This window comes from Pelophylax lessonae, assembly GCF_965119305.1.
Source record: "Pelophylax lessonae genome assembly, chromosome: 5".
In the NCBI taxonomy this organism is placed as follows: Eukaryota; Metazoa; Chordata; class Amphibia; order Anura; family Ranidae; genus Pelophylax; species Pelophylax lessonae.
Window position 1 is genome coordinate 236,316,080 of NC_138772.1, and position 21,155 is coordinate 236,337,234.

At 44.4% G+C, this 21,155-nt stretch overlaps 1 protein-coding gene across 1 annotated transcript in view; it reads right to left on the reverse strand.

The window, feature by feature from the left end:
• PIGM (phosphatidylinositol glycan anchor biosynthesis class M) overlaps window positions 1-21,155 on the reverse strand; it is a 108,960-nt gene that overhangs the window by 30,356 nt on the left and 57,449 nt on the right. The window contains exon 3 of the mRNA XM_082259933.1: window positions 16,986-17,244. Coding sequence (XP_082116059.1) covers window positions 16,986-17,244 — 259 coding nt within the window. The remainder of the gene's footprint in view (window positions 1-16,985; window positions 17,245-21,155) is intronic.

The following is a 21,155-nucleotide window of genomic DNA, read 5'->3' on the forward strand; positions in this document are numbered from 1 at the left end:
GGCCTGAGCACCACTAAAGCCCTGTACACACGTACCGATTGTCGGCCGCAAATATTCGGCCGCCGATCGATCGGCCGATTGTAGGCTTGTTAGTATGATTCTTCTGACAGCGCATTTTTGGCCGAACAGAATCTGTCGTGCAGGCATTAAAATTTTTGTAGGCTGACAACAGAATGGCCGACAGGCCGACTGCGTCAGTCAGTACAGATTTCGGCCGACAATCAGCAGATTTGCAAGACTGGGCATGCTCAGAGAAGAAAAAAAGACACGGAAAGTTAACCATCACATGACATCACTTCTGCAGTCGGCTGTTGGCCGACAAAATTCGTGTGCAGTCTTTTGCACTTTTCAGCGGACAGGACAGCCCTGGACAAAAGACGGCCGATCGTTCGGCCGCCGATCAGTACGTGTGTACGGGGCTTTAGTCTCAAAGAATTAAGCAATACGGCTTCTTGGCTGAGAAAGCACACAATTCGGATACTCTTCTACCTGAAGCGATTGCAGTCAAAAACAGTCCTTAATGTTAAATGAAACAGAGCATGAGTCAACTGGATCAAAACGAGGGGTTAACAGGGCTCTCAAAACCAGAGGCAAATCCCATTTGGGAAAAAAACATTTTACTGGAGGTCTGATCTTGATTGCTGCCCGCACAAAAACACACACCAGAGGATCCAAACGTCCACCTCCTGTTTGAGATAGCAGAAAGGGTAGAAACCTGGACGTTCAAGGAATTGTAGGCTAAGCCTTTATCCAAACAATCTTGGAGGAACTTTAATATAGCAGAAACCAAAGGGGACACAGACTCCCAATTTCTTTCTGTACAGAAGCGTAAAAAGGCTTTCCAAATCCTGTGATAGGTAGTATTAGTCTTCTTTTGAGCCTGCAACAAGGTACCCATTACCCAATCCGGCACATCCAAGTGCTTTAAAGATCTACTTTCAATCTCCACGCCATTAGTTTTAGTCTCCCTGGGTTTGGGTGACAGCACGTTCTGCAGCAGAAGATCTTGACAAGGGGTAGAGGAATTGGCTGCCACAGTTTCATCTTCCACACCAAAGAAAACCAAGGCCTCCTGGGCCAAAATGGTAGCACCACTATTGCTGCTACTTTCTCCCAAAAAATTTTCAACAGGACTTTGAGAATCAACGGGAGTGGTGGAGACACAGACTAGAGGAAAATTCCATGGCTTGGAGAGCACATCCTGGCCCAGAGCTTGTGGATGCCAAACTCGGGAGAAGTAGTGCAGAAGCTGGAAATTCTTCCATCAGATCTATGTCTGGCTTCCCCCAGGCTTTGAAGATCTTCTGAAAAATTTTGGGATTAAGGCCCCGTTTTGCTCTATGAACTCTCGACTTAGGGGATCTGCCAGAAAATTCTCGGACCCCGACAGATAGGCCGCAGTCAGAGAACAGACATTCTTTTGCGTGCAAAGGAAGGTCTGGCAAGCCACCCTGAGGGCCGGCAGACTCCTGGTGCCACCTTGCTGGGTCACATATTCTAGTGTGGTTCTGTGGTCTGAAAGAACCTTGACTGCTTGTTGCTGTAACATCGGCTGGAACGCTAGCGCCAAACGACCTCCAATTCCAGAAGGTTTGAACTTGGCACTGGAGGTGCCTTCCACTGGCCCTGAACATGCTGGCCTAAACAATGAGCCCCCCAGCCTAAAAGGCTGGCATCTGTCGTCACGACTACTGGCTCTGGAGATTCGAGCAGTACTCCAGACAGATTCTGAGAAATCCTCCACCAGGCCATTGGATGCCTTATTGGAACTGGAATGCAGAATTTCTGAATCAAGGAGTGACATTCCCACTGGTGGGGGAAATTGTACTGAAACATCCTTCTCCATCATCTGGCCCAAAGTACCACCAGGCTCTTGGAATACAGAAGGCCCAGGACCTGCATGCACTCCTTTGCAATCAGAAATGACTTGGACTTTACCTCCTTCGTCCTGCTCTGAATTTCCCGAATCTTTCTGTGGTGAAGACAGACATGGCCCTGAATCGTATTAAATTGCACACCTAGATGTTCCAAAATCTGTGTTGGCTGCATCTGACTCTTCCGACAATTGATAAACCACCCAAAGCAACTGAGTGTGTTGCAGGGTATCGCTACATGTTGTTGAAGAAGATATTTTAATGGGGCTAGTAGGAGAATGTTGTCCAGGTAGTGGAATATCTGTATGCCTTCGATTCTCAAAACCGTGAGGACAGCCGACACTTTTGAAAATGTTCTGGGAGCCATACAGAGCCTGAATGGCAGACATCAAAACTGGCTCCAGGGGAGAGTCCAGAGGGTCATGATTAATGGGGAGTACTCGGATTAGGCGGGTGTGGAAAGTGGGGTCCCCCAAGGTTCTGTCCTGGGGCCAATGCTGTTTAATTTATTCATAAATGATCTAGAGGAGGGGATATCTAGTACAATCTCAGTATTTGCGGATGATACTAAACTAAGCTTGCCAATATCTTCTATGCAGGATGTGGAAACCTTACAAGCGGACCTGAACAAAATAACGGGGTGGGCAACTACATGGCAGATGAGGTTTAATGTTGAAAAATGTAAAGTAATGCACTTGGGGGCCAGAAACCAGAAAGCAAGCTACTCACTAGGGGGGGAACCTCTGGGTGAGTCTAGGATGGAAAAAGACTTAGGGGTACTGGTAGACAACAGGCTTGGCAGTGGCATGCAATGCCAAGCTGCTGCAAAGCCAATAGAATACTGGGATGTATAAAAAAGGGGATTCACTCCAGAAATAAAGAGATTATTCTCCCGCTCTACAAGACTCTGGTCCGGCCACATCTGGAGTATGCTGTCCAGTTCTGGGCACCGGTCCTCAGGAAGGATGTGCTGGAACTGGAAAGAGTCCAGAGAAGGGCAACAAAAATAATTAGGGGAATGAAGGACATCAGCTATGAGGAAAGACTACAAGCACTGAACCTATTCTCTCTGGAGAAGAGACGATTGAGGGGGGATATGATATCAATGTACAAATACTGTACTGGCGACCCTAGCATAAGGAACAAACTATTCAGAGAAGGGAGATACAATAAGACACGTGGCCACTCACTAAAACTAGAGGAAAGGCGGTTTAACCTTAAAGTGCGTAAGGGGTTCTTCACTGTAAGAGCGGTAAGGATGTGGAATTCTCTTCCACAAGCAGTCGTATCAGCAGGGAGCATTGATAGTTTCAAAAAACTATTAGATGGGCACCTTAGAGACCACAACATGCAGGGGTATACAATGTGCGGTTAAAAGCAAACACACACACGCATCATGGGTTGAACTGGATGGACTGATGTCTTTTTTCAACCTCACTAACTATGTAAATATGTAAAATTGAAAATGCAAGCCTATTGCAAAGTGAAGGAAGCGATGGTGAGCTTCATCTATGGGCATGTGTAGATAGGAATCTGCCAGATCAACCAAAGCCATCCAATCCCCTTTCTTGACCCCCGAAATGATGGTTTCCAAAAACTACATTCTAAACGGCGGGACCTTCATTAAGCAATGTCCCCCTGAGGACTTTGCGACCAAAAACAAAAAATGGGGAATACACTCCCTTTCCCCATTCGTGTCTGGGAACTGGCAGAATTGCCTGTGCCATTAATAATTCCTTGATGTATGTTAGTAAACATAGCCTCTTTGGACAGCTTGGTACCCAGGTATCCACAAAAACCACCTGAGGTGGCCTCTTTTCGAATTTTAAATCGATACCCCCTGTGGACAATGTCCAGGATCCAGACATCTTGTACTTCTTCCACCCATATCCTCCTGAAACAAGATCGCCTCGCTCCTACTGGAGAGGCCTTGGCGGAACCACCTTCAGGAGAGTTTGTCTGAAGCCTTCAGTGTCTGGTTGGCCTTGTCAGCCTTTCGGGAAAGATGGACCAGCTCCTTTCCACGGTCTGAAAAATGGTCTACCTGGTCGATAAGCTGTAGCTCCTCCGAACCCCTCTTTGGCACTTTTGGAAGAGCGAAAGGACTAACGCGGCCTTCTGCTCTCTTGCAGAATTAGACCCGTCTTGCCGCCAGAAACCCGCTGAATTCCCGAACAAGAGCTTTCCATCGAAGGGGACTGAGCAAAGGATTTATTTGGACAAACTGTCAGCCGACCAATGCTTCAACCACAAAGCCCTAAGAGCCATTACAGAATGGGCCATAAGCTCAGCTGTCATCCTGACCTGGTCCACAGCTGCTTCTGCCAGAAAATCCATTGCGGTTTTAATGGAATGCAAAGGAGGAGAACTTTCACTTCCCACCACCTCTCTTGAAGATCCGGCCTCTAACTCCGCTATCCAGACTCTTAGAGCAGCTGCCACAGAAGTAAGCGCTATAGCCGGCCTGCAGGCCACTCCCGCCACTGTATAACTTATTTTGATATCTGTGTCCATTCTACGATCCATGGGATCTTTACAGGAAACCAAATCTTCCAGAGGTAGTGTGATATGTCGAGCCAGTCTTTTCAGCAAGGCGTCCACCTTAGGAATAGAATCCCATAATTCAGCATCTTAAGCGCATAAAGGATACATCTTTGAGACTCTATTGTGGATGTTTAACCTCTTATTTGGTCTTTCCCATTCATCTTCCACAATCTCTTAAATTTAAAAAATGAGAGGGAAGGAAGGAACTGACTTTTTCAAGTCTGGATTATATTTGTGCAGCTTTCTAGGAGGCGAGGCCTCCTCTGGCCATCTTTACCGCTTCCACCAAGTAGGGAATTAAAGAGAAAACAAAGGCATGAGTATCTAGGACGACAGACTCATCTTCGTCATTTGAATTGCAGCAGAACGATACTCCAGGCTCTGAATCTTCTGAAGCCGAAGAGAGCGCGGGACAAGCGGACTTCCTAGACACGCTTTTCATCCCCTCTTTGACCGCTGCTTTTATGCAAGACTTTACTTGACGTGCATGAAGCAAGATACGCACACTAACTTCCCTGAACGTGCTTCAGCTGAACAAGCCCAGAAGGCCTTTTCTTCTGGTGAGGAGGCCCTAGAAGGGGACCTTCGTCTGTGCCTATGCCCTGACCTGCGTTTAATGACTTGATGTTGAGACAACTGGCTCAGATCCTAGCGACTACAATGAGGTACAGGTGAGGGTGACCTGGATAGTCGTTCTGACGGAAGTTTATTCCGTTGCAGGCCACTCATCTCATCCGAACTGTCACACCTTGAACCCTTCCTTTTTTGGAGGTGGGGTGACGACCCTCTCGCGGGTGTTTATCCCACACCAGGCTCTTCTCTCTGTTAAGAAAAAGGATGTTCACTTTAAAAACAAAAAGATACAAAATTAAATTAAAAAAAAAAGTAAAACCTTTCTATGTGTTTCTTCAGTGCTAGAGGCTAGTCTCAGCTGCTAGTGAGTCAAACTAGGTCAGATAGAGCTGCACAGAGGACTCACCTAGCAGAGCAGGAAGAAGCCAGACTGGGGGCAGAACAAAGCTTTCAGGAGAATCCATTGATTCAGATTGTGGAAAAAAATACATGAAAAATTGGATAAATGGAAAAGAACCTGGTGCTTAGTGTTTAGCAAAAATCCTACAGATGAGGTTGCAGGAAACAAGTTGATTGAACAATTTTTACAAAAGATTCCAAACTTGGTTTTGGCTATTAAATTAAAGGTAGCAGATTGTCCTAATTTACTTGAGGCTACCCAGAAAATGTTAAAACAAAGGTTTTGCTCAACCTGAAGCTTCCAAAAAAGTTTTTGTAATAAGGATTTCTGGTAAGAGTTGTGGGAGGAGTTTTACTCAGGGAATTAGCGATTCCCAGCTCTTTGAGTTTCACGAGATTGTCCTCTAAACCATCTTTGTTTTTACTATAATCAGGAAAGTCAGATTAAAAAGCAGTGTAGACGTTTTTTTGTTGATGTACAATCAAAATCTGTCAAACTATAAACTCGATAAATTAGATTGTTTCCAAAAGTATAATGGGATACAAAGTGTGGCAGCTACAGCTGACAGGAATAGGTTATCTTCAGCGCTCTGAAAATATACTATCAGTCCTTACAGAGCAGCACAGATCCAGTTATAGAAACTAGCTAGCTATCCCATGAACATTTTCATTTCTTCTGTGAAAGACAGATTTTTCTGTTAAAGAGGTTGACTTTTTTTTTGGCTACCTGTAAGAGAAACACATAATGAGCTAGTATGCATCGCATACTAGCTCATTATGCAATACTTACCTCAGAACGAGCCCCCGCCGTGCCGCCCGCTTACCTGTATGACGGGCGACATGTCCAGTCGCCCGTCTTCTGGGATCGCGGCATCCGGCCATCCGATTGGCCGGAGCCGCGGTGACGTCACTCCCGCGCACACGCGCGCGGGAGCCGACAGTCACGGCACGGGGCTCTGAAGGAACGGCACCAGTGGCCGTTCCTTCAGAGCGCATGCGCCAGTGATGTCACTGGCTGCATGTAAGGTAAATATATCTCCTAAACGGTACATGGTTAGGAGATATTTACAGTACCTATAGGTAAGCCTTATTATAGGCTTACCTATAGGTACAAGTGTCAGAGGAGGGTTTACTTCCTCTTTAAGCCTTCCAAGATACATGGAAGAGAGTCCATTGAAGAAAAGAAGAAAAAAACTATTTAAAAAAAAAAAAGGTACTATTACCTAATAATGTAAATGTTTTAAGAAGATTTTTGGGCCTTATCAACTTTTATCGAGAATTCATTCCGATTTTTGCAGACAAAGCATCTGTCTGAGCAAATCGTAATGAATTTTTGAGGCTTACTGAGGATATAGGGCAAATATTTGTAATAGCAGGAGAAGTCTTGTATACAATCATTTGAATATCTAAAGAAAGCCCTTATAAATTCAATATTTCTGATTAATGTAGATCTCTCTCAATCATTTTACATTCAACTGTATGTGGGTGATGAGACCATTTTATCAGTACTTTTACAAAAATGTGTTAGGAGTGTATTGGACAATGCTACGGGTCAGACACATTGTGGGTTTTGCACCACTTGTTTTGCTAACACCTCATGTTACAATAAAAGGTGTTATTACAAAGAAAGGCAAGGAGTGTTAGTTCACAAAGATTTGCCTAGTGACAATTGGATTTTGGAGGAGAAAGCCTTGTCAGTTGAAATGGGAGATAAATATTTCTTGACTCAAATGACGAATGTGAGAGACAGAGCCACAGTTGTGTAATTGAACAAGAAATAGTCACTCCTTCACCTTTTAGTGGACATTTGTCAGGAATTAATTTCCTATGCCTATATAGATGGATCCAGTTATTGACACAATGAAGCGAATGTGACAGGATTTTCGGTTTGTACTCCCAATCAGCAACTTTTGTTACAATATAAGCTTCTTGGATATATGTCTGCACAAAGAGCTGAACTTGAGGCTGCCTTGTGTGTTTTGTAGTCAGAGTGACAGTGTAAATGTGGTTCATTCAGTCACACTTTGTTTTTATTTGGTCCATGGGAGGCATGGTTGATTCTCAAAAATAATCCACTTCAACATGACCAAGTTTTTTTCAGATAGAACATATAGGAAAGCCCAAACCAAATCAGTAGTCCTTTTGCAAAATTAAAAAAAAAAAAAAAATTGTAAATGTAGTAGTCAGCCCGCAAGAATCTGATAAGGCTACTCTTTTACAAGATTGAATTTGGTCACAGGATAAACAGGGGGACTCTAAATCTGGCCTCAGAATCAGTGCAGACTGATCGTGGAGATAAAATGTATTGTAAAAACATTGAAGGTCAATTGGTTTCTTATATTTCAACAATAATGGCTAGAACTCTTAAAATTTATATATTCTCTTTTTGCATTTTTGCACATCCAAATTTTTTTGTATGACCTCAAATTTTTTAAATACTAATTTTTAGAGCCCTTTGTTTTAGTGGTTTACAGAACAATCCAAAAGGAAAAGGTAAACAAACTACAAAGAGTACCTAAATAATATTTTCCACCTGCTAAATACAGCTTTAACAGCTAAGTTGTTGTGGACTTATGTCATATTGCATTGGGGCTGGTTTTGAACCATGGCATCAGATAATTGTTCTCAGTTTTGTAGGACAGTAAATAAAGAACATGTGTGCAATTTTAGGCATTCAGCAAAGTTTTCATGTTTCTTATCTTTAGTCCTCAGGTATTGTAGAACGTATGAATCCTACCATTAGATTTAAATAGGTTAAGATGATTAAAGAAAAAAAAAGGTAACAATTGGGTGAGAACTTTTTGAGTTGATAACAGGACAAAAAAGGTCTATTCTTCTACCTTTTCAGATTAGCATACTTAGATATTTACAACCTGTTGTATAGAAAGAAGTGTGGTTGCAAACATTGCAACAACAGGCACAGAAACCTCAGAAGGTTGCTGCACAAATAGGGCTAGACAGACCCTTGCTAGATTTAAAAAGAAATGATGTCTTGAATAAGACTTCTACTTCTGAGTATGTCAAGAAAGGTATTTCAGGAGCTCAAGTTATGGTTAAGAATTATAGATCTTAAGGTACCTGGGATGCCAACTGGGAAAGTTTCTTTGTTATTCTTAAGTTAATTGGGACTCTAGTTTTTTTGTTCAAAAAATGGGTTAAAGCAGAAAGGACTATGAGCCTAGAATGGTCCATTTTGAATTACTAAAGAACTTTAAATAACATTTTTTTTTTTTTACAAGAATTTGATACTTGTTTTCATTTTCTCTCCTAGATATGGCTTTCGTTTCTAGTTTAAAGAAAATAATTTTATTATTTTCTGGATTTTTGAATTCTATGACCATGAGACAAGCTATTTGTCACTACATTTTGTTTTTGCCTCAATCATTAATCCCTTCTAATTGTGTTCTCCAGGACTATCATTATTTGGATGGACTTCTCATTTTGGGATGCGATTCTCATAAATGAATTTTTTTATGAATTGTCTGATATAGAACAATATGAATGTTTAGAGCTTGAAAAAATAGTTTACACATTGTGTCGCTATTTTAAAATAGAATGGATTATACAGTTAGTGAAAAATGTGTAAAATCTGCTGTACTAATCTTAATAGTAGTGACGCAATAGAAGGAAAAACAAGTGACACCATGTGGACATTGAAATCTGATACTTTCTCCTACACAGCCTTTGTTTCTTTAGTAGATCCTTGGAAATTGATACCACAGCAACAGCTAATAATAATGATACTAGTTTAGTTTACATTATAGTTGTTACATCTAGGTTTCTTAGTAATTTTACAGAAAGGGTCCTTTCACACGGCCGCTCCGTGTGTCCGCAAATCATCCTATTTTTTTGCGGATGATTTGCAGACATAATGTAAGTGAATGGCACTGCGGATGTCAGCGGAATACCATCCGCTGACATCCGATTTTCCTCCTTTCAGTTCTGTTCCGTTTTTTCGAATGGAACAGAACCCTATTTTTTCTTCCGTGTAAAAAACGGAAAGGAAGGAAAATCGGATGTCAGCGGTGTCATCCGCTGACATCCGCAGTGCCATATATATACATTATGTCCGCATATCATCCGCAAACGCATGGGATGATATGCGGGCACACGGAGCGGATGACAGAAATGTCATCCGCTCCGTGGAAAAAAAAAAAAAAAAAAAGTCCTGCAGCGGACCTTTCACAACGGAGCGGCCGTGTGAAAGAAGCCAAACACATATTAATACAAACTTGTAAACATAACATTTATTTTATTTTACAAATTTTGCTAGAACTTACACAACTTGGGACAGTTGGATGGATGGGTTGTTATAGCAAGGATGTACAGATCTATACTTCTAGTAAAGAAGATGCTAATTATATCTAGATGGGGGAAAAAAGGTTTAGTTAAAGTACATACAGGCTTGTGGAAGAGAAGGATCTGATTTAATGTGTCCAAACAGTTACTGTTGAACTATACGGAATGTTGAAAGAAAAAAAAAAAAAAAAAAACAGAAAAGAGTTGCTTGCTAGTCATAGATCGCTAGAATATATATAAAAATAATATGGCAACTGAAAAATGGAAAGTTATGTTTTTATGTATATACAGATGAGTGGATTACTTATAATTGTTTGTTGTGAAAGATAATCTATAAAGGCTTATATTGTATAAATGCTTTGCTGGGGTTTTTCGCCTTCCTCTCGATCAACTGCAGGTACTGTATTGTATTGTGTATATGGGATTGTGTGGTTGGGTTTATTTTATGTTTTTTTTGTTTTTTATTGGTTGAGCCCGATGGACTGGTGTTTTTTTTTTTTTTCAACCTAACTATGTATAAATCATTTAGATATTGAATTTTCTGGGATGGAAGAGATTATTTATGAATTCATATTATAGAACAAAATATGTTTGATATGTCAATTTATAATTTATTTCTTCTTTACATTGAAATAGGTAAATAGTTATACGATTTGGTCATCTGGTTGTCTGCCAATGCCGGGTCGAGAGCCAGGAGAGTCTTCAGCCAAGCCAGGTCATACATGGAGGAACACAGAGATCAGAAGACTGCTAGCAGAGACTAACCTTGGAACTTAAACACAAGGGCAAGGGCTGCAACACATCAGGTGATCGATATAGTCAGCTGTGCAGCATCCTCACTGTGCAACGCTCAGGCAGCAGGCAAGTGATGATGCAATCAGTCTATAAGAGGCAGCAGTCTGCACATGTCTAAGATGGCTGCCTACAGGAGGGCAAGGTAAGACTTTGACAGTACCCTCCAACAGCCCCTCCTTCGCAGAGCAAAAAACGGTTTCTAAGGAAAGAGAGCATGGAAAGCGCAGCGAAGGGCGGGAGCATGAACATCAGTGGAGGGAACCCGGGATCGCTCCTCAGGACCATAACCCTTCCAGTGCACCAGGTATTGAACCTGACCTCGGAACAGATGAGAATCTAAGATGCTGCTAACCTCGTACTCCTCATGATTGCCAATAGGAATGGGACGGGGGGAGGAAGTGAAGATGTATAGCGATTGCAAACCAGTGGCTTCAAAAGTAAAATGCAAAAGACATTGGAGATACGCATGCCAGGGGGGCAAAGGCCACCGGGTTCACCTTACCAAAACGGGGTGCCAGTTTTGAAAAAGGCACCCTGAGGTTGAGATTACGGGTTAACAACCACACCCTCTCCCCGACCTGGTACGAAGGAGCAGAAAAAAGTCTCCGGTCTGCCTTGAGCTTCCAACGCAGTGCAGAGACCCGTAAAGACTCTTGAATCAGCACCCAAGAGGAACGAAGGGCACAAAGATGATCCTACACAGCCTGGATGTCCTGTGCAGAGAACACAGCGGGTTGGAACCCATAATTGGCCATAAATGGAGACATTCCAGAAGACGAGTTAATGGCAGAGTTCCTGGCAAACTCCACCCAGGTTAGCAGATCAACCCAATTCTCCTGATGGTCAGAGATATAGCAGCTGAGAAATTGCTCCAGAGCTTGGTTGGAACGCTCAGCGGCACCACTGGACTGCGGATGGTAGGAGAAAGAGAAGGAGAGTGGAGTATCCAACTGGGAGCAAAATGCGTGCCAAAACCTAGAGACAAACTGGCTCCCACAACCTAAGACAATCTCCTTAGGCAACTCATGTAAATGGAAGACCTCCCTGGCAAACACCGAGGTAAGCTCCTGAGCAGTATCCAGCGGTTTAAACAGAATACAGTGGCACATTTTGGAGAACCAGTCGACAACCATGAGGATAACTGTGTAACCTCGAGACGCGGGAAGTTCCAAGATGAAATCCATGGCCAGGTGAGACCAAGGACGCTCCCCACTGGGAATGGGATGTAGTCGGCCCAAGGGAAGGTGCAGAGGAGATTTGTTCTGGGCACAGCCCGAACAAGCAGGCACATACACAGCAACATTAGTGCAACATGGCCACAAGGACTGAAGAGAAATAGCCCAGGACATCTGGTTCTTACCAGGATGACCGGCAGTCCTGAAATTGTGGTACGTGCGCAACAGTCTGATGCGCAACCCCTCCAGGTACAAAATATTTGCCAGCAGGTCTCTCAGTGGGAGCATCAGGTTGGGCAGCCAAGATATGAGAAGAGGTTAAGTTGGTGCGGATGGTAGCCAAGATATAATCAGAAGGTATGAACGATGTCGGCACAGAGTCCTCCCTGGACAACTCGGAATACTGGCGAGACAAGGCATTAGCTTTCACATCCTTGGAGCTGGCAAATATGAGACCACATAGTTAGAATGAGACAAGAATAAGGCCCATCTGGCCTGATGGGGTATGAGCCTCTTGGCCTCAGATACGTCAGATTCTTATGATCAGCGAGTATGAGAACTGGAACTACAGAACCCTCAAGGAAGTGCCTCCATAATGGCCAAGAGCTCTCTGTCTCCAATCTTGTAATTGCATTCAGCTGGAGACAGCTTCTTGAAATAGAACCCACAAGGAAGTAAGGATCCATCAGGCGTCACTGACACAGGAGGGTGGCTACTCCAGTCTCAGAGGCATCCACTTCTAGGACAAAAGGCAAACCAGGATTGGGATGAGACAGAATGGGAGCGGAAGCAAAAGCAGACTTTAGGGCCTCGACAGCTTGGATTGCAGCAGGTGTCCCAATTGTGGAAATCGCTGCCCTTCTTGGTCAGATCTGAGATAGGAACTTTTGCTCTTTGGCCAAACCTGATACATTTCCGATAGTAGTTGGCAAACTCAAGAATACGCTGACTGGAATGGAGACCACTGGGGCGAGGGCATTTAGAATGGCCAAAACCTTCTGTGGGTCCATAGAGAACCCTTCAGCAGAAGGCAACCTGAGACAGGTGGAATTCACGTTTCTCAAGCTTACAGAAAACCCCACCAGACTCACCACTCAGCAGAAACAGGCACCTGCAGCCACCAGGATAATCTGCACTCCACGCGTGGCGATCAGGAAGTGAAAGGATCCAGGAGTCAGCACCAGGAAATGAGGAGGGGCTCCCACCACTGAAATGGCCGCCCACAGGACTCCACTGTCATGGCCGCCGCTTTATTTAAAAGCAACCAGCACAAAATGGCGGCCGGACTACACAAACATGGCAGCCGTGTATAGAAACACACATGCTACACCAAATTGCAGCATCAGGAGGCTTACAGGGATCCAGGAACCTTGGCCTCAAGGACAGACCCAGGCAGGATGGGGGGCCCTGGCAGAAGCCCCCACCAGGGTACAACCCCCCCCACACAGTCAAACGTCTGGTTGCCAGCGGCACACCCCACCCCCCCAGCCCCCATCTCCAGCATAGCGCCCTGCCCCCACCCCAGGAGGTGGATTAGACCATCCAAACCGCCCCAACATATGTGGAGGGTGATGGATCACAGGGGGGGGTGCCTGACGGGAAGGAAAGGAACCCAGGGGTCTGACCGTCCCAAGGATGGGCCCACGTCCAATTTAAAACCCTCCAGGGGGAGGGGGGCAGCTACTCACCATACCAGGAACCAGAGGGGCACTGCTCCAGACAGAACCTCTCCCCATCGAAATAGGGGGGCTGTTGGCCAGGAAGAACGCTGTGCCTCAGGCCGATACCCTGTCATATGCGACCTGGCGAGGCCTTTAACTCGCAGGCCAAACCCCCCCGTCCAGTGGGGCTATGTCGCAGCTGAACTAGCGCGGAGCTGAGGGACCACTGGATCTAGATTATCCAGCCCATCACCCAGTTTAGTAGTTGATTGTAGATCTCACAGGGAAACAGGGAAAAACCAAAAAAAAAATTTCTATCTAAAAAGGAACTATAGCGTAGAGAGGAAGTATACCCCCTGAGACTGCCCATAGGCGTGGCCAGATTTTTTCTTCCTAGTGTCCTACGCCTGTAGGGGGCAGTATAACCCAACAGTTATGAAGATCCAAAGCTGGGTCTGTCAATGAACGAAAGAAAAAGCTGGTTTTCAAATTTTTTTTACAAATCAAGATCTGAAAAGTGTGGCATGCAGTTGTATTTAGCCCCCCTTACTCAATATTTTTGTAGAACCACCTTCACTGTCCCAGCGCCGGCGGGGATCCTCGCAGCCAGAGAACTAGCCACTTACAATGGGGATTGCTGGAATCCTTTTCCTGAGAGCCAAAAGGACTCTGAGGGGGAAATCCAAGATGGCACCAGAGTGAGTGGCCCCAACACCACAAGGCTCCGCCATCCCAGCCTTCAGCATCTCCCATTCCATCTTCTCAGTCGTTGAGTGACTCGGCTCCCCCAGCCTCTCCCAGCTCCATTGCTTCAGAGGTTTAGGGTTCAGATCTTGCTGAACTTTTTGGGGATAGAGACATTGGAAAACATCTTTGGTCTCTCCTCACTAAAGAGGATTTGGAGCGCTTCACTAGTAGAGTGGAGCAGGCTTTCAAACAGGACATTTAGCAGCTTCAAATGGATACTACTCAACTGGGGAACAGACTTGAGTCCCTTGACCAGAAATTTGATGACGCTCTGCCTGTTATCTCCATGTTGAAGGACCAGTGTTCAGCACAGGGCCAAATAATTGAGGCCCTCCTCTGTCAGCTAGATGTCTTTGGGAAACGCTGCAGGTTGGCAAATATTCGGATTCACGGCTTACCAGAAAACACAGCTCTTAAAGACATTATTCCCACATTACGTGGTATATGCTGCGAAATACTGGAGCTCCTTCACCACTTTTTGAAATTGACAGGGCTCAGAGCGCTTTGGCCCCCATCAGAGGATCCTGGGAGCCCCAGAGATATTATCTGTAAGCTCCACAAATACACACTTAAAGACTGCATCATGCAAAAAACGAGTAAACGGCCATTCTTTGACTTTGATGGGGCCCATCTTTTTCTTTTTTAAATCAAGATCTCTCCAGGTGCACCCTTTTGCAAAGCAAGGCCCTTCACCCCCTTCTGGTCATGTTCAGGCCGCAGGCTATAGGTGGGGCTTTCTGTTCAGCCTGTAAGTAACCAACAATGGCCGGCTGGCCATACTGCAAACCAAGGAGGCTCTCCCACGCTTCTTACAAGCCTAAAGTGGGGTACACACTAGTAGAAAATCTGCCGAAAATTCCCGTCCGAGGTAAAATCGTATGATTTTCGCCTAGTGTATACACAACTTTCAGCAGCCGATGCCGATATTTTCAACGAAAAAAAAAACGGAGGGACAAACACCAAAATTTTTATCGTCCGTCCCCAGACGATCAATTTTCGTTTAATATGTATGCAGTACGTCCGTGAAAAATCGGATAGGAAAGACCGCGCATGATCTGAAGCTGCTGACAACCCGGAAGTCTAGGAACAAATGTGCCAAAAAAATAAAAAAATAAAATCGGACGAGAAATTTCATGAACATTTTTGCACTGTCAACTAAAAACAGTAATGAACACTGAGCAAGAGAGAAAAATGGGAGGATATTTAGTCCGATTTTCGTTAAGTGTGTACGGGCCTTTAGAGTTGGAGCCTGTCAATTTTCCCGACTGGCGTTGTTCCCAGTAGGTTCCTATTCCACAGCTGCCACAGCCATGGCTTCCTGCAAGTGGGAAAGGGCTAATCCCACAGCCAAAAACAAACAACCATCATCTGGCTCTTCCCCTGGACTCTCAACGACCTGTGGGTTGAGATGTACAGACGTATCATTACTATCTTCAGACTCCTGCATTCTTTACGATGGAGGACCCTTCTTAAAACCCATTGAACAATACGGATGGGCTGCTTTGAGATGGGCAATAGAACCTTCAGCCCTGATTGGAACTTTAAATTTAAGGGGTTGCCCCCTACTCCTTGGAATCCATCACCCTCCCTAAATTAAAGCCATAAGGCCTTTGGCTGATGCTTATAAGCGTCCCCCTATCCTTCTGCTTTAAATTTACAGTTTGAGTGGGGTGCAGCCTTCCATATCTCCCTTATGTTTGCCCACGTTCCCCCCCGTAGTCTCTACCTATTTAGGTAAAAGCCCCTTGAGGGGCACCAGCCTGTGCTTGGGGGGGGGGGGTCTCTTCTTTTGTGAAGTTACACCTGTAGTTACCTAACTGTACCTGTATGGTTAACAGAAAACACACACACACACACACACACACACACACATCATAGGTTGAACTGGATGGACTGATGTCTTTTTTCAACCTCACTAACTATGTAACTAGGAGTTGATAAAGCATTTCCATTTGTGTTTCATTGTTCCCTTATTTTAGCATTAAACTTTTGTTAGAATGTAGAGTTTTGTTTTTAACCTCCCTGGCGGTATGATTCTGTCAGGAATTCTGTACCAAAAGCGGTACAATTTTTTTCATGGAAATTTGGCGTTATGTATTATAGGCCTACAATTCTTAGTAATTACTGACTTAAACCTGACCAAAAACAAGACTCTAGTAGACATCCCAGATGTGATAAATTTGAAACACAAATGCATGAATTATAATCGAATCAATAATATAATTTTTTTATATATATATATATATATATATATATATATATATATATATATATATATATATATATATATATATATATATATATATATATATATATATATATATATATATAAAATATAAAATGTGTTTGTGTTTTGTGCAACTTTTTTTTTTTTTTTTTAATTTCCCTCCCTAGTTCCGCTCCCATGCAGCATTGCTGCTGCAGGGAACGGAACTAGGAAGTCCTCCTACCGACAGACGAGCGGCAGAGATCTCGGCTGGCGGTCACAGCAATGAGAGCTCATCGCTGGATCGCCAGGATAAGGTAAGACACTCCGCTACGCTGTCTGCACATCCACCCCGAGCGTGACTCGGGGATACCGATAATAGCAGGAAATTCCTACCCCGAGTCACGCTCAGGTTTACCGCTAGCCTGGTTAAGCCGCTACAAGAGATAAATCTGAAAACCAACCAGATTTTTTAAATACTAAAAATTATATACAGGATACAGGATTGCCATATGAAAAGATATTACCATGGAAGAAAAAAATAAATAAACTTAAAGAATTATTTGCTAAACAGATGGCCCCTTCTAGAACCAACCTTTAATAGGGATCAGGCTATGACTGAAAAGTGGGAATCTGGATTTGAATTTAGAACAGATTTAGGTACTCCAATACCTATTGATGTGTACCACATGAATAAGGCAAGTTAAATTACCTGAGATGTACATACTTTGTTGAAGCTCACAAAAATTGAGATATTGAGAAAGCAGCAGAATGGCAGGTCTTTATAATAGGTTCCAGATACCACACAGAGCAATAGTATCTGAGGAAGAAAGGCCATTAGACCCAGGCCGACGCTCCATTTACTTTCAGCTTTGACGTATAACATGTAGAAGTATGGGGAGAAATTGTGCCGTATATCTCTTCGTGTCAAATGGTACAGATATGTGTGCTCAAGGAAATCCCAACCATACCTGACAAAAAGGGAAAAAAAAAATAAACACAAAAACAATTAGTTCTTGGGTTTTGACTAAAAAAAAAAAAAAAAAATAAGACTTAAGCGTTATTAAAATGTTTATAGCAAATATAATAAAGTTGGAACAATGCATTAAACAAATATTAAAATCATGAATTTGACTTCACCCTACAGATAAGAGTACAATTCTTATGTGTAGGTGATGGAGAAAGCCTAGTTTTCCTTTCTTATGGCTCACTAATGTTAAGGGAAGCCTCCTAAGACACGGTCAAGGAGCTATATAAGGTCATGTGTATAGTTTTACCTTGCTGAGGTAAGGCTTGAGGAATGCAGGCTGACCAAGCAAACTATCCCCCTCAAAAGGTGAAATCACTGTCCAAACAAACTTGATTGGTCATTTACCCACATAAACGAACAAAGTTACTCGGCACATCGCGGATCGGGTGGACAGATTATTGGGTGGGGCTGGGGAAGACCCAGCTGTCATAGTACACATGGGTACCAATGACATAAGCAGAGGAAGATGGAGAGTCCAAAATGATTTCAGGAACTTAAATGCTAAGTTGAGGAGTAGGACCTCCAAGGTAGTATTTTCAGAAATACTACCTGTACCTTGAGCCACACCAGAGAGGCAGCGGGAGATTAGGGAAGTTAACAAGTGGCTGTGGAGCTGGTGTAGTAAGGAGGGTTTTGGGTTCCTGGAGAACTGGGCCGACTTCTCAGTCGGCCACCAGCTCTATGGTAGGGACGGATTGCACCTTAATGGGGAGGGTGCAGCCGCACTGGGTGAGAAGATGGCCGAAAAGTTAGAGGGGCTTTTAAACTAGGTGATGGGGGGAGGGTACAGCTGTAGAATTAGCCAGTGGAAAGCAAGATTCAGAGGGCACAAATGGGGACATTAGCGGTAGGGTGTTCAGAGCTCCTAAAGCCAGGGTGGGTATGGGGAAAAAAATGGATTTTTGTAAAATCTTACCGTAAAATCCTTTTCTCTTAGCTCATTGACAGACGTAGTCCTCGGTGATACACCACCTTCGGGTTATGTTGCCTCCACAGGAGCAGGACTAGACAGGAAATTAAAAAGCTCTGGCCACACCCTAGGGGCAGTCCCAGAGGGTATATCCTCTCTCTCTCTGCCTCAGCAAATCAGTTATGTGAAAAAGCAGTCTTTAGAGATTTTAACCCAACCCAACTCAAAAACAGAGGGGCGGGGACTACGTCTGTCAATGAGCTAAGAGAAAAGGATTTTACGGTAAGATTTTACAAAAATCCATTTTTCTCTAGCGCTCATTGACAGACGTAGTCCTCGGTGATACACCACCTTCGGGACGTCCCAGAGCAGTATCACAAATGAGGGGTGGGAAAATGGAAATCAAATCCCAATCTAGAAGGCCCAACCGGTGCCAACTAGAAGTTTACAATGCTCATCCTTAATGATGAGACTCAACAAAAAAGAGAAAATTTTTTTTTTTCAAACAGAAAAAAACCCTCGAGGTAGACCACCGGTCTCCTCAAATTGCGGCCTGCAAAACCTTGCGGCCAAATGAGGCATCCGCCGATGCCGTCACATCAATTTTATAGAATTTTGTAAAGGTATGTACCGACGACCAGGTGGCCGCCTTACATACCTGGACCACTGACGCCTGATGGCGAAAGGCCCAGGAAGTACTGAGCGCTCGAATGGAGTGCGCCCTAACAGGGAACGGAGGACTCTGACCCTTAATAGAATAAGCCTGTACCACCGTTTGTCTAATCCATTTGGCAATGGTCGCGGCAGATGCAGGCAAACCCTTTCTGGGGCCATCCGTGATCACAAAAAGTGAATCCGTCTTACGGAATGATTCCGTAGCTTTCAGGTATACCCTGATTGCCCGAACCACATCTAAGGAATGCAACGCATGTTCCCGATGATGCTTGGGCTGAGGACACAAGGAAGGTAGTACAATATCTTCATTCAGATGAAAATCTGAAACCACCTTAGGAAGAAAAGATGGCTTAGGATGAAGTACTACCTTATCCCTATGAATCACTAGGTATGGGGACTGGCATGATAATGCAGCCAGTTCTGACACCCTGCGAGCAGAAGTAATAGCCACCAAGAAGGCCACCTTCTGGGATAAAGTAAGCAAGGGAATCTCCCTGATGTTTTCAAAGGGAGGTTTCTGTAGAACCGACAAAACCAAATTAAGATCCCAGGGCGGTAAGGGCGCGCGGACTGGAGGAGCCAGGTGCCGCACCCCCTGGATGAAATTCCGCACCAAGGACTTGGTAGCTAAAGGTTTCTGAAAGAAGATTGCTAATGCTGAAACTTGACCCTTGATGGTGCTCAAGGCTAGCTTCTGCTCAACCCCTTGTTGCAAAAAGGCCAATATTCGAGTCACCGAATAGGTACATGGAGGAAATCCTAAAGATTCGCACCACGCAATATAAGTCTTCCATGTGTGATAATAGACCTTGCTGGAAGTCGCTTTCCTTGCTTTAATAAGGGTAGGAATGACTGAAGTAGACAAACCTCTGTCCTTCAGTACTTGGGTCTCAATGGCCAGGCCATTAAACCCAGCGACTGTAAAGCATGATGGTAAATTGGTCCTTGAGACCACAGACACTCCCTGAGACGAAGTTCCAACGGAACGTCTGCGACTAGCATGTCCAAGTCGGCCAGGCCGGCTTGAGGAGGCCAGCCTAGAATTTCTAGGACCACTGGCGCTGATAGAATCTGAACCAGGCGTCCCTAGAGGTATCTGGCCCCGACCATCCGAGAAAGTCTGGTCGTTTTCTGTTCCCACACATTTATCAGATACCTGATTGTTATCAGGAAGGGTGATCTTTTCTGGTTGAACCTCAGGGACCGAAGTCACCCGACTAGAGGCTACTTGGCCTATCTGGTCAACCAGATCCGATTCCTGTGAGGTATAGGGACTAATCTTAGGAAAAGGTAAAGATCTATTCAGGGAACGGTAACTACCGCTTCCTGTAGTACTTAAATGTTGGAAGGGAAGAATCGCACCGGTAGTAGTGGTTGAAGCTCGATCTAATGTCCTGAATACCGGTGAAAACGTCCCCCCACCCTGAAACCGGGTGGGGGCGCACCTTCAGGCTGTGTACTCCTTTGCTTCGGGTTTGGCTGGGTTGGTCCTCTGCTTGTCCGACCAGCCCTTCTTGAACCCTCCTGGAGGAGTCTTGCCTTTCCCGCTAGTACCAGCCGGGCGCCCTTTATGGGCGGTAAAGAAAGGTCCTCGCTTGTTGCGAGGTCCCTTAGCTTTAGCAGCCTGTGGCAAAAAAGTGCTCTTGCCCCCAGTGGCATCCTTGATGATTTCATCTAGGTTGGCCCCAAATAGACGATTCCCCTGAAAAGGGAGATTTGTCAAGGTCTTTTTGGAACCTAGGTCAGCTGACCAGCATTTTAACCACAGCACACGTCTGAGGATCACCGCTGACATAGATGCATGCCCTAATAAGGGAGTAGTGTCCAAGGCTGCGTCACAGATAAACTGTAGCCCTTGTATAATCTGTTCCATCAAATCAGATGTCTCCTGGGGAATATCTTTTCCCCTAAGGTCTTGGCGTACCATTTTCGCCCATTCCGTAAGTGTCTGGGAAACTAGACCAATAACAATTACTGGTCTAAATGCTGACCCTATCAGAGAGAAGATGGTGCGGGACTCTGCTTCCATCTTTCGATCCACCGGATCCTTAAAGGACGAAGTGTCCTCCACTGGGATAACCGTGGCTTTATTCAGCCTGGAAATAGGTGGATCCACCACTGGTGGTACCGTCCATTTCTTAATGATGGATTCCTCAAACGGATAGCGTCTAGCAATACGCTTGGAAATAGTAAAGGTACGTTTAGAATGCTCCCATTCTCCTTTAATCTGATTACCGAAACATTTGGGTACAGGAAAAACCTTCACC